This window comes from Bos taurus, chromosome 5 (genome assembly GCF_002263795.3).
Source record: "Bos taurus isolate L1 Dominette 01449 registration number 42190680 breed Hereford chromosome 5, ARS-UCD2.0, whole genome shotgun sequence".
NCBI classification, from domain to species: Eukaryota; Metazoa; Chordata; class Mammalia; order Artiodactyla; family Bovidae; genus Bos; species Bos taurus.
The window spans coordinates 78,227,592-78,241,796 of NC_037332.1; the positions used below are offsets into that span (position 1 = coordinate 78,227,592).

General features: G+C 40.2%; 1 protein-coding gene across 6 annotated transcripts in view; it reads left to right on the forward strand.

Moving 5' to 3' along the window:
- The window catches only part of AMN1 (antagonist of mitotic exit network 1 homolog), an 85,456-nt gene that overhangs the window by 51,432 nt on the left and 19,819 nt on the right, over nt 1-14,205 (forward strand). For all 6 annotated transcript variants that reach the window (XM_005206834.5, XM_024991810.2, XM_005206836.5 and 3 more), the window contains one exon: nt 1,513-1,624. In XM_005206834.5, the coding sequence (XP_005206891.1) occupies nt 1,513-1,624 (112 nt within the window). The remainder of the gene's footprint in view (nt 1-1,512; nt 1,625-14,205) is intronic.

Consider the following 14,205-nt stretch of genomic DNA (forward strand, 5'->3'; position numbering starts at 1 on the left):
CATGCCAGGCCTCCCTGTCATCACTAACTCCTGGAGTTTACTCAAACTCGTGTCCATTGAGTCTGTGATACCATCCAACCATCTCATTCTCTGTCTTCCCCTTCTCGACTGCCTTCATTGTGATATGTTCATAAACAAGATATTATATTATGTGTTTTTCAGTTCAGTTCAGTCACTCAGTCATGTCTGACTTTTTGCGACCCCATGGACTGCAGCACGCTAGGCCTCCCTGTCCATCACCAACTCCCGGAGTTAAACTCATGTCCATTGAGTCGGTGATGCCATCCAACCATCTCATCCCCTTCTCCTCCTGCCTTCAATCTTTTCCAGCATCAGGGTCTTTTCAAATGAGTCATGTGTTTTTAAATAGTGCATAATAGTTTCATATCATATGTGTTGTTTTACAATTTGATTTTTTTATTCAAAATCATGTTTTAAAATTTTTTTCAAGCTTTATTGGAGTTTTATTTACATACAATAAAATTCACCTATTTTAAGTGTACAATTTGATGAATGTTAGTAATTGTTTTACAATCTTATAACCACTACAATTAAGTATAGAATATTTCCATCACCCCAAGAGGTTTTCTCTCATCTCTTTTCAGTCAATGCTCTGCTGTGGCCTCCCCCCAAGCAATCACTCATTTATCAATATAGTTTTGCTCTTTCTATAATATATTATATGAATGAAATCATGCAGTATATCATCTTTTGTTTTTTTACTGTTTTCTTTACTTCTTTCATTTGACATAATATTTTTGATATTCATCCATGTTGTTAAACATGTTAATATTTCATCCCCTTTTTTGGCTGAGTAGTATTCCATAGTCTGGGTATAACACAGCTTGCTCATATATTCACCTTTCAGGTTGTTCCAATTTTAGACTATTATAAATACTGCTGTGGACATTTGCATACGTCTTTATGTAGACATATGGTTTCATTTTGGGGGGTAATAACTAGAATGGAATTGCTGTGTCATACAGTAAGCACATGTTTAGCTTTATAAAATGCTACAACACTGTTTTCTAAAGTGTCTGAACTAACATTATGTTTAAGATTTATGTCTATTAATACAAGTAAATATTTTTGTTTGTAACTGTTTTATCTTATTACAATATATTAATGAACCACCATTTACTTACCCAATCTCCATTTATTTACTATTACAAGTAGTATTTCAGTTGACACATTTATAAGTTGTTTCCTTACACACATGTACAAGCATTTCTCTCTATATAGTGGGTGTCTATATAGCAGTTGGAATTAATTGCTGGCTTCTGGAGGATACTGATACTGCCAAATTGCCTTATAAAGTGGTTGGGCATTTAACTTTTAAAGCTGCTATACCTTCCAAATTACTATAGTCTTTCACTGGTCCTTCCTATAGAGTTTCTCTTGCAAGTAGGTATTGGGGGTTTTGTTATCAGAGTACAGTATTTCCCAAGCATTTCACACTGTTCTTATTGTCCCGTCTTTTCTTTTGATTATACTTTCTTTATTTTTAAACAGGAGATTCATATGGGGCATTGTGTGAATCTGACTGACGAGGCTGTAGAAGCTGTCCTTACTTGCTGTCCTCAGATATGTATATTACTCTTCCATGGATGCCCTCTAATAACAGGTTAGTATAAGGCTGTGTGTGTGTGTGTTAGTTGAGCAATCATATCTGACTCTTTGCGACCCCATGGACTGTAGCCCGCCAGGCTCCTCTGTCTGTGGAATTCTCAAGAATACTGGAGTGGGTTGCCATTCCCTTCTCCAGGTGTGTGTGTGTGCTAAGTTGCTTCAGTTGTAGCTGACTCTTTGCAACGCTATGGACTGTAGCTTGTCAGGGTCCTCTGCCCATTTGGATTCTCCAGGCCAGAATACTGGAGTGGGTTGCCATGTCCTCCCCCAGGGGATCTTCCCAACCCAGGGATCGAACCCATGTCTCCTGAAGTCCGTGCATTGCAGGTGGATTCTTAACTACTGAGCCACCAGGGAAGCCCTTCCTTCTTCAGGGGATCTTCCCAACCCAGGGATTGAACCCAGGTGCCCTGCATTGCAGGCAGATTCTTTATACCATCTGATCCACCAGGGTAAGTATGAGGCTGCTTGGGTTCAAATCTTGGTTTCATCTTTTAATAACTGTGTAACCTTGAGTAAATTACTTAACCCATTTCATTATTCAGTTTCCTCATCTGAAGGTGAGTATAATGACAGTACCTACCTTATAAACTTGATCCAACAACACATTTTTTGGTGCCTAGCACATACTGAGGGCTCAGGAAATGTTAATCATGATGATGATGGTGATGGTGATGGTGGTGATGGCCAAGGCCCAATAAATGCTAACTGTGATGATAAGGACGATGGTGGCAGTAGTAGTGGTCATGATATTAAACATGATGCTTTGTGTAGTCGTTTATAATATTACATCTATCAAATATGCTAAATGACCTGTTAACTGTAATCACACCAAGATGTAGCCATTGAGATTCAGAATCATTTGGCTGATGTGTACTTCACTTAATTAGTCACAGCCTTTGGCTTGTATAAGAGCCATAACACCTCTTTCACATTATTCCTACACATGGGTCCCCTACCACAATATAACCTAGTTCTCATTTTTTTTTTCCTAGTTCTCATTTATAAGTCAGTACTTAATGCCCTGCCCTTCCAGCTTATTTTCCTAATTATAGTTTAATAGTTACTGTCCTTTTGACAACTTCCACTTTTTCTGTTTGAACTGCCAATCTAAACTAAGCCTGTAATGGGTTATATTTGGTTATCAAAGACATCTGTAATGAAGACTAAAATCTTATTTTAGGTAGACATTTTTCAGAACACTAACGCCAAAACTTTAGTTGGAAACTATTACCAGTGGGTACCTCTGGGGAAGGTTGTGGAGAGACAAGAGTGGGAAAAAGCCTTCACCATATATCCTTTTGTCCTTTTGAATTTTGTACCATGTGAATGATTTTACCTATTAAAAATTAATAATCATAATTTTAAGAAAAGAATTTAGAATCAGAAAAATTCATGTGACTGAGTACAGGGAATCAGTTAATCTGAACAGTATTCTGAGGGTTGTGAGAAGGCAGGCAGAGGCTCTCTAATCATCAAACAAAGCAGAAAATTATATTTTAACAAGAAGGCCATTATTGTAAGGTGGAAGAGTCCACAATATGTGAAATGTAATTGCAGCCATTTTTGGTAATAGGTCTTTTCAGAATACCAACTAAAAGTGTGTAAATCTACTCAGTGAGGTATGTGTATGTTTAATCAATACACTGAACAAGAAAGTGGTATTCATAAAGTGACTCCATTTTCCTCTCACTATATTAATTACAAATTTGCTCTACAGGAGTTAATTTTTCCCAAACCCAAGTGAAAATCTCAAACATGTGCCACTGACTTTTCTTATCATTATCATGTAATACTCCAAACGAGTTCAAATAAAGCTTTTCACTCCTCCAGTTAGCTCAGGTTTGCTGTAGGTGGAAAGGCTGCTGTGTTAAGGGAACATTGTTCGTTTCCCTGTTTTCCCTCCTGATTCTCCTCTTCCTTTCCTAACTCACCCACCATGGTTTCTGATCTCAGCAGTGTTAGTGCAGGGTCGGACTGCGATGAGCAGGAGGGCAGGTAAGGGAAAGAAAAGTCTTCCTTGAGCACTACCGCTGTGATCTAGTGGCAGCACCATGGGCTCAGTGGGTGAGCCGATCCTGATCCATACTCTCACAAAAGCGGGACACTGTTGAGCTTCTCAGAGTCCACTTTCTGCCACTCCCCTCCTCACTGCGTATATCTCCTATCTACAGTTCTCTTGATTCAAGCAAATGTGTCTCCTGGCTAGTAGCAAGCATTTTCTTCCTCTGCCCTCATTCCTTTAGCCACGTACCTTCATTTTCTTTCTGTTGAGGTTGCCTTGACCATCTAGGTTGCCTTTCATGAGCAAAATACAAGGCAACCCATGCTAGCCCACGTCTGTCCACAGGGAACACAATACTTTAGATGGTGAGAGTGCAGATATTTCCCCGCTTCAGTCCTCTCTTTGGCCACATGGACTCTTAACAGAGCCTGCTTTTTAGTTTTCTTAGGTCTGATGTGTACTGTTTGTGATGTGTATTGTGTTCCCCAAGCTCCAAGGGACATATCAGATTCTCCAACTGATCCCCTTGGAGCCCTCTCTCACTAGGCTTGAAGGGAAGAGCAAGCACCTGCAGCCCTCTTTCTAGAACTCAAATCACAACTGTCTTCAAAGAAATCCTTTCTTTAATTTCCAATTTTCCATCACTTCCCATTTTTACACTTTTATATCTTTGAATGGATAAGGCACCAAAGATTCCAAAATCAGTTTTCAGCCAAGCATTTATGTCATGTACAAGTGGTCTGGTATCTCATTTTGGAATGAGAAAGTAGCTGATACCTCTGGCCCATGCAGCCACAGTGTCCCCTAGAACCTTACTGGAATAATTCTGGTTTAATGTTCTGTTATATTTGTCTCAGATCAGCTTGACTACCTAACACATTATAAACTCAACTTTTGTTAACTTTACCTTGATCATCTTTCTGGTTACAATTTGGAAATAGTTAATTTGGCATTTTGTCTCTACTTTTAATAGAAGTGAAAACAGACTATACACAGTCAACCAGAAAAGCTTCTCCTAGGCAAACTGCTTAAAACAATTATCAAAGACCTTATAGGTAATGAAATATTTAGAAGGTACAACCAAAAACTGAAAATTTGAGTACAAGACCAATATTAAAATGCTTAAATGTGCCTGTATTAATATAGAAATGACTAATGAATATGAATTGAAAATATGTTGCAGTGATTAGTCTGATTTTTAAAGCAAAAAGACAGTTTTGAGATAAATTATATAATTACTGAGATCACTGGAAACCAAAGATATATTATCAGCTGGTAAATTAAAGAGAAATGCCTATCTGGTATGATTATATGATACTGGATATAGATTACTGGAGTGAGTTGCTGTTTCCTTCTCCAGGAGATCTTCTTGACCCAGGGATCAAACCCAGTTCTCCTGAATTGTAGGCAGATTCTTTACTGCTACACCACCGGGGAAGCCCCTGACTATAGACACTAGGAAAGCTTAATCCCACACTTTTCCTATCCATATAATGACTCAAACACTGAATTTACCAACTCTAATGTGGCCTAGAAAGGGATGACAAATAACCTCCCTCCTCAGTCTCCTGGGAGTTCCCTTACCTTACTTCCTTTTCGAGACTCATACACACACTCCTTTGGAAGTTCTGTTGTATGGGAACCCCCTTCCCTGCAAACCTAGCAAAGCGCTGCCCAAATAAATCTCCTTGTATGCTACTGCGACCTTGTGGTCAGATCTTTTTTCTTGTTCTGCCACACAATCCCTTGCTCAAGGTATGCAACATAAAATATGTTTATATGTTCAAAAAGTTTAGAAAATATATCACTATAATGAATATTCATTTTTCAAAGGCTCTAAGAAATACTATGCTAAGAAACTTTTTTTATCCGAGTGTCAAGGAGTTAGAAATCTTCCTCTACCCTTTTAGATTCTTCTGGCTTATCTAAGAATTAAATTGACAGGAGGCAGGTAAAGAGGAGAAAATCCGAACTTACATACATGGGAGAGACCCAAGAGAACTGAGTAACTAGCCAAAGTGTCTGAAACATCTTCAGCAGCTAAAGAGGACATGCAGGGGTAGGGGTTTGGAACTTCAAAAGAGATGAAGGCAATTCACATGGAGATAAAAAAGCAAATGCTTGGTAGACAAGTATTTGTTGGGCCATGCAGAGACAATGGAACATAAAGGTTCTCTGAACTCTAGGCCCCTCACTGAGTTTCCCCCGCCATACCTAGCCCACATTCTTTGCAGATAATCTCTGATAGGGGTAGGAGGACTTATCTATACTTCCTTTAGGCAGTAAGGGGAAAGGGCAAAGTTTCTTCTTGAGTCTTTTGGGCCTTGATTGTTTTCAGCTTGAAACAATCCTGATGCCCGACACTTTGGGATGGCTACAAAGTTTTGCTCCCCAAACAAGCATTTGTCAAATTTTTTTAACACAGGATAATTTGTGTGTGTGTGTGTGTGTGTGTGTTTTAATCCCTGCTTTCTCCAAATAGGAAAGTGAGAAACTGAAACAGTACTTGCTCCTTGTGACAGAGTTTTTAATAATGGTGCTAATATTAAACAAAAATCTCAAGAAGAAGTGAAATGAGCACCAATCCTCTGTGTCAGCCACACATAGGCACTTGCTGTGGGAGCCTACCATCTACCTCTACAAGGATTCAATCTTGTGCTGCTGTAGCTGCTGACCTTCAACTCCCGCTGAAAGGAGTTCAGGGTGGAGAAATGAGGCATTCTGTGCTGGTGGGGAGGGGGAAACGTACATCAGGTCTTCAGATAGTTAGATATTTTCAGGAGCTGATTTTATACACCCAATTCTTGTATCTCCTCATCTGTAGAAAAGCACTAAAATCTTTCATGGAGACTATTGTTTCTTGTGACCAGCAGAAAGCTTCACGAGGCTTGAGGCAACTTTCTGGGAAAATGTGTGCTTGATTGCATATACTGTCCCTTCCCCAAAATCACATATATCCTGACCTTTCCCGCTACATCTTTGGAGCAGTTTCTCTGAGGTAGTGTCTCCTGGGCTGCAGTCCTCATTTTGCCCCCAAATAAAATTTATCTCATAACTCTCACATTATGCATTTTTTTTAAGTCAACATTGGTCTCCTCAGTTCAGTTGAGTTCAGTCGCTCAGTCGTGTCCCAACTCATTGCAATCCCATAGACTGCAGCACGCCAGGCCTCCCTGTCCATCACTGACTCCTGGACTTGACTCAAACTCATGTCCATTGAGTTGGTGATGCGATCCAACCATCTCATCCTCTGTTGTCCCCTTCTCCTTCTGCCCTCAATCTTTCCCAGCATCACGGTCTTTTCCAATGAATAAGTTCTTTGCATAAGGTGGCCAAAGTATTGGAATTTCAGCTTCAACATCAGTCCTTCCAATGAATAGTCATAACTGATTTTCTTTGGGATGGATTGGTTGGATCTGCTTGCAGTCTAAGAGACTCTGAAGAGTCGTCTCCAATACCACAGTTCAAAAGCATCAATTCTTCAGCGCTCAGCTTTCTTTATAGTCCAACTCTCACATCCATACATGACCACAGGAAAAACCATAACCTTGACTAGATGGACCTTTGTTGACAAAGTAATGTCTCTGCTTTTTAATATGCCATCTAGGTTGGTCATAACTTTCCTTCCAAGGAGTAAGCGTCTTTTAGTTTTATGGCTGCAATCACCATCTGCAGTGATTTTGGAGCCCAAAAAAATAAAGTCAGCCACTGTTTCCACTGTTTCCCCATCTATTTGCCATGAAGTGATGGGACCAGATGCCATGATCTTCGTTTTCTGAATGTTGAGCTTTAAGCCAACTTTTTCACTCTCCTCTTTCACTTTCATCAAGAAGCTCTTTAGTTCTTCGCTTTCTGCCATAAGGGTGGTGTCATCTGCATATCTGAGGTTACTGATATTTCTCCCAAAAGTCTTGATTCCAGCTTGTGCTTCATCCAGCCCAGCATTTCTCATGATGTACTCTGCATATAAGTTAAATATACAGGATGACAATATACAGCCTTGACGTACTCCTTTTCCTATTTGGAACCAGTCTGCTGTTCGATGTCCAGTTCTAACTGTTGCTTCCTGACCTGCATACAAATTTCTCAAGAGGCAGGTCAGGTGGTCTGGTATTCCCATCTCTTTAAGAATTTTCCAGTTTGTGATGATCCACACAGTAAAAGGCTTTGGCATAATCAATAAAGCAGAAGTAGATGTTTTTCTAGAACTCTCTTCTCTCCAAAACACTGAATAACTTAACTTTATAGACCTCAACTTTCCCTTATATATAACTGTCAGTCATAAAATTGGGTGATCTGATAATAATACAGGGGTTCCTATACAATGCTTTTTATCATTAGGTTCTTAAAGAGAAAAAAGCTGAAGTTTTTCAACTACCCAGATCGTCTCTACTCTTCACTCTTTCCTGTCAGCACTGCACCATTGTAAATTTTTTCTACCATCAGTTCAGTTCAGTTCAGTCACTCAGTCATGTCTGACTCTTTGCAACCCCATGAATTGCAGCACGCCAGGCCTCCCTGTCCATCACCAACTCCCGGAGTTCACCTAGACTCATGTCCATCGAGTCAGTGATGCCATCCAGCCATCTCATCCTCTGTCGTCCCCTTCTCCTCCTGCCCCCCAAATCCTGCCCAGCATCAGAGTCTTTTCCAATGAGTCAACTCTTCGCATGAGGTGGCCAAAGTACTGGAGTTTCAGCTTTAGTGTCAGTTCTTCCAATGAACACCCAGGACTGATCTCCTTTAGAATGGACTGGTTGGTTCTCCTTGCAGTCCAAGGGACTCTCAAGAGTCTTCTCCAACACCACAGTTCAAAAGCATCAATTCTTTGGTGCTCAGCCTTCTTCACAGTCCAACTCTCACATCTGTACATGACCACTGGAAAACCATAGCCTTGACTAGATGGAACTTTGTTGGAAAAGTAATGTCTCTGCTTTTCAATATGCTATCTAGGTTGGTCATAACTTTTCTTCCAAGGAGTAAGCATCTTTTAATTTCATGGCTGCAGTCACCATCTGCAGTGATTTTGGAGCCCAGAAAAATAAAATCTGACACTGTTTTCCACTGTTTCTTCATCTATTTGCCATGAAGTGATGGGACCGGATGCCATGATCTTCGTTTTCTGAATGTTGAGCTTTAAGCCAACTTTTTCACTCTCTACTTTCACTTTCATCAAGAGGCTTTTTATTCCTCTTCACTTTCTGCCATAAGGGTGGTGTCATCTGCATATCTGAGGTTATTGATATTTCTCCTGGCAATCTTGATCCCAGCTTGTGCTTCTTCCACCCCAGCGTTTCTCATGAGGTACTCTGCATATAAGTTAAATAAACAGGGTGACAATATACAGCCTTGATGTACTCCTTTTCCTATTTGGAACCAGTCTGCTGTTCCATGTCCAGTTCTAACTGTTGCTTCCTGACCTGCATATAGGTTTCTCAAGAGGCAGGTCAAGTGGTCTGCTATTCCCATCTCTTTCAGAGTTTTCCACAGTTTATTGTGATCCACACAGTCAAAGGCTTTGGCATAGTCAATAAAGCAGAAATAGATGTTTTTCTGGAACTCTCTTGCTTTTTCCATGATCCAGCGGATGTTGGCAATTTGATCTCTGGTTCCTCTGCCTTTTCTAAAACCAGCTTGAACATCTGGACGTTCACGGTTCACGTATTGCTGAAGCCTGGCTTGGAGAATTTTGAGCATTACTTTACTAGCGTGTGAGATGAGTGCAATTGTGCGGTAGTTTGAGCATTCTTTGGCATTGCCTTTCTTTGGGATTGGAACGAAAACTGACCTTTTCCAGTCCTGTGGCCACTGCTGAGTTTCCCAAATTTGCTGGCATATTGAGTGCAGCACTTTCACAGCATCATCTTCCAGGATTTGGAATAGCTCCACTACCTCCACTAGCTTTGTTCGTAGTGATGCTTCCTAAGGCCCACTTGACTTCACATTCCAGGATGTCTGGCTCGAGGTGAGTGATCACACCATCGTGACTATCTTGGTTGTGAAGATCTTTTTTGTACAGTTCTTCTGTGTATTCCTTCCACCTCTTCTTAATATCTCTGCTTCTGTTAGGTCCATACCATTTCTGTCCTTTATCAAGCCCATCTTTGTATGAAATGTTCCCTTGGTATCTCTCATTTTCTTGAAGAGATCTCTAGTCTTTCCCATTCTGTTGTTTTCCTCTATTTATTTGCGTTGATCGCTGAAGAAGGCTTTCTTATCTCTTCTTGCTATGCTTTGGAACTCTGCATTCAGATGCTTATATCTTTCCTTTTCTCCTTTGCTTTTCATTTCTCTTCTGTTCAGTGCTATTTGTAAGGCCTCCCCAGACAGCCATTTTGCTTTTCTGCATTTCTTTTCCATGGGGATGGTCTTGATCCCTATCTCCTGTACAATGTCACGAACCTCCCTCCATAGTTCATCAGGCACTCTATCAATCAGATCTAGGCCCTTAAGTCTGTTTCTCACTTCCACTGTATAATCATAAGGGATTTGATTTAGGTCATACCTGAATGCTGTAGTGATTTTCCCTACTTTCTTCAATTTAAGTCTGAATTTGGCAATAAGGCGTTCATGGTCTGAGCCACAGTCAGCTCCTGGTCTTGTTTTTGCTGACTGTATAGAGCTTCTCCATCTTTGGCTGCAAAGAATATAATCAATCTGATTTCAGTGTCGACCATCTGGTGATGTCCATGTGTAGAATCTTCTCTTGTGTTTTTGGAAGAGGGTGTTTGCTATGACCAGTGCATTTTCTTGGCAAAACTCTATTAGTCTTTGCCCTGCTTCATTCCATATTCCAAGGCCAAATTTGCTTGTTACTCCAGGTGTTTCTTGACTTCCTACTTTTGCATTCCAGTCCCCTATAATGAAAAGGATGTCTTTTTTGGGTGTTAGTTCTAAAAGGTCTTGTAAGTCTTCATAGAACCGTTCAACTTCAGCTTCTTCAGTGTTACTGGTTGGGGCATAGACTTGGATTACTGTGATATTGAATGGTTTGCTTTGGAAACGAACAGAGATCATTCTGTCGTTTTTGAGATTGCATCCAAGTACTGCATTTTGGACTCTTTAGTTGACCATGATGGCTACTCCATTTCTTCTGAGGGATTCTTGCCCACAGTAGTAGATATAATGGTCATCTGAGTTAAGTCCACCCATTCCAGTCCATTTTAGTTTGCTGATTCCTAGAAATTTGCTACCATCATTGAATAAAAATAAATCAGTTCAGTCACTCATTGTGTCCAACTCTTTTTGACCCCATGGACTGCAGCACACCAGGCCTCCCTGTCCATAAGCAACACCCAGAGTTGACTCAAACTCATGTCCAGTGAGTTGGTGATGCCATCCAACCATCTCATCCTCTGTCATCCCCTTCTTGTCCCTCCTTCAACCTTTCCCAGCATCAGGGTCTTTTCTAGTGAGTCACTTCTTCACATCAGGTAGCCAAAATATTGGAGTTTCAGCTTCAGCATCAGTCTCTCCAATGAATATTCAGGACAGATTTCCTTTAGGATGGACTGGTTGGATCTCCTTGCAGTCCAAGGGACTCTCAAGAGTCTTCTCCAACCCCACAGTTCAATAAAAATAAAGTGAGTTAATATATTCACCTTATGTTTATTAATTTCTTTTTTCTCCACAGAAGACAAATGCTTTTTTTTTTAACCTGATAAATGAAAGTTCTTTCTTCTTTCCTATCCTAACACTTTATATCCTCCCTCTTTTATATTCATGTGATTTGTCACATCTGAGTAGATAAAACAATATGATTTATATTCTGTAAAAAGAAGGTATGTACAGGACTTCCCTGGCAGTCCAGTGGTTAAGACTTCACCTTCCAATGCAGGGGGGTGTGGGTTTGATCCCTGGTGAGGGTTTCCGTGTAGCTCAGTTGGTAAAGAATCTGCCTGCAATGCAGGAGACCTAGGTTCAATTCCTGGGCCAGGAAGATCCCCTGGAGAAGGAAATGGCAACACAGTCCAGTATTCTTGCCTGGAGAATCCCATAGACAGAGGAGCCTGGCAGGCTACAGTCCATGGGGTCGCAAGAGTTGGACACAACTGTGGTGTTGGAGAAGACTCTTGAGAGTCCCTTGGACTGCAAGGAGATCCAACCAGTCCATTCTGAAGGAGATCAGCCCTGGGATTTCTTTAGAAGGAATGATGCTAAAGCTGAAACTCCAGTACTTTGGCCACCTCATGCAAAGAGTTGACTCATTGGAAAAGACTCTGATGCTGGGAGGCATTGGGGGGCAGGAGGAGAAGGGGACAACAGAGGATGAGATGGCTGGATGGCATCACTGACTCGATGGACATGAGTCTGAGTGAACTCCGGGAGTTGGTGATGGACAGGGAGGCCTGGCGTGCTGCGATTCATGGGGTCGCAAAGAGTCCGACACGACTGAGCGACTGAACTGAACAGAACTGAACTGAACTAGGGACTAAACCTCCTCCTCCTCCTCAGGGAGCTAAGATCCCACATGCTTCTAGGACAAAAAACTAAAACATGCAACAGAAGCAATATTGTAACAAATTCAATAAAGACTTTAAAAATTGTCCACTTTAAAAAAAGAATGTGTGTATATACATATGTTTGTGCAATTCTAGTATTATGTTATCCTCAAAGCAACCTGACCCCCAAATTGGCAGTTACTCATCTGATTCCCTGAATTAATAAGTTTATCTTCTCCTCCGTGTTTCTAAGTTTTTATAAAATTTCTTAACATTACAATCAGACTGTAAGGAAAACTATACATTATAAATTAGGTATTGAAACTATTAGAAGCACTCTGATTTTATATCTGCAGAAAAGACAAAAAAGCTGCTGTTTAAAATACTGTAAATCATAGACATTACGGAAAACAGGAAAATAATTTTAAAATGTATTATTTTCAATTCAATTATGTCTGCTATGATTTTCAGTAATATCAACTCACACAGTTTTGTTAATCTCCTTAATTGGACATGCATTTCTATTTCTAACCTTATCTAAACATGTTTCACAGTATTCACAGCCATCTAGGCTTAGATTTTAGAAGGGCAATAAAGCAATTAGCACAAACATCCTATGTTTATATTGAAAGGCAGGAAAACCCAACAGGAAATCTGCCACTTTTGGTTGACTTGATTCAAACTTTAGTGATATCTGAGGATTTGTTTCAGCTTGATTACTTTACAAGCAAGTTCTTTAGATTTCTGGATAATAAATATGTCAAGATTTACCACATTGAGCCAAGTGGTTTGTTTCAGAGTGTCCTATAATTAAAGCTGATTCCTTGCTTCAAGGACACTTTTTAAATTTCATGTATTTCATTTTCTATATCCTATATTATTCTGTTTCTTCATCATTCTTTAGTCATCTATTACTAATCCAGCATGACAGAACCTCTTTATGCCACACACTGTAATGGCGTATTAGAAAAAATGTGCACAGCCTCACTTATTTACCTGTGTATTTTATTAAAATGTGTTAATTACATTCCCCTTGATAATTTGAAAAACTTAGTTTGTTAATTTATATTCCCATAGTTTCTTCTTTTTCTTGGGGCTTCAACAGCTACCATAGTGAATCTCTTGCAAAAAGTGGTCTCCATCTACATTAGTCATAGATTTTTTAAAAGATAGTAAAGTAAAAGATTCCTCAGAAGTCGTCTACACAGTTTAGTGAATTTAGGTGGCTTGTCCCAAATATTAGAAATAGGTACTAATAGAACTGGAAGTAAAAAACCTAAATCACCTAATCCACAATCTCTACTTCTTTTCCAATAGAGCAATTTCCTAAGCCTTTGGTGTCAAGTGGCTTAACTACTAGTAGAGAGGGAAGGAAGTAGGAGAGTGACATCAAGCATCAGTAATGTGATTTGGTATAAATGACCTTTAGAGTCTTTTTCAGTCCTGAGTCTGGTTTTGTTGAGTAGCAGAATTGTTGTTATTTAGTTGCTTAGTCAAGTCTGACTGCCAGGCTCCTCTATCCATGGGATTTCCCAGCAAGAATGCTGCAGTGGGTTGCCATTTTCTTCTCTGGGGGATCTTTCAGACCCTGGGATCGAACCCAGGTCTCCTGCATTGGCAGGTGTGTTCTTTACACTGAGCCACCAGAGAAGCCCAAGTAGCAGAATAAGCCACCCCAAATATGCCTCTTTGGCATAAGGATTATTTTAAGCCATTTTTCCTGAGAATCAGCAGACACTGGAGGAGCTCTGAAAAGAGAAGTTATCCTTTTGTGAAGAGAGTTTACATTTTTAAAGAAAATCTTCATTTGTAAAATGTCTCCCTCCTTGTCTCCCTCTCTGTACCAAGAGGACAGTAAAAGTGAGAAGAGAGGGGTGACTCTAAATCAGAATCATATTCAGTGGATAAGGCACTTTAAATCTTCATAGTGAATCTTACTGTTACCAAACTGAAATCGGGTCTCTTCACCCCATGTGCTGCAAAGCCAATCCTGACACCAGGTTGTAGTGAGGGAAGGTGCAGGGTGCCAAGCAAGCAGCATGGACAGCTGATTCTCAAAAGGCAAGAACTCCCTGATAGCTTTCAGCCAAGGGTTATTAAAGGCAACGTAAGTGATGAGGGTCGCAGGGT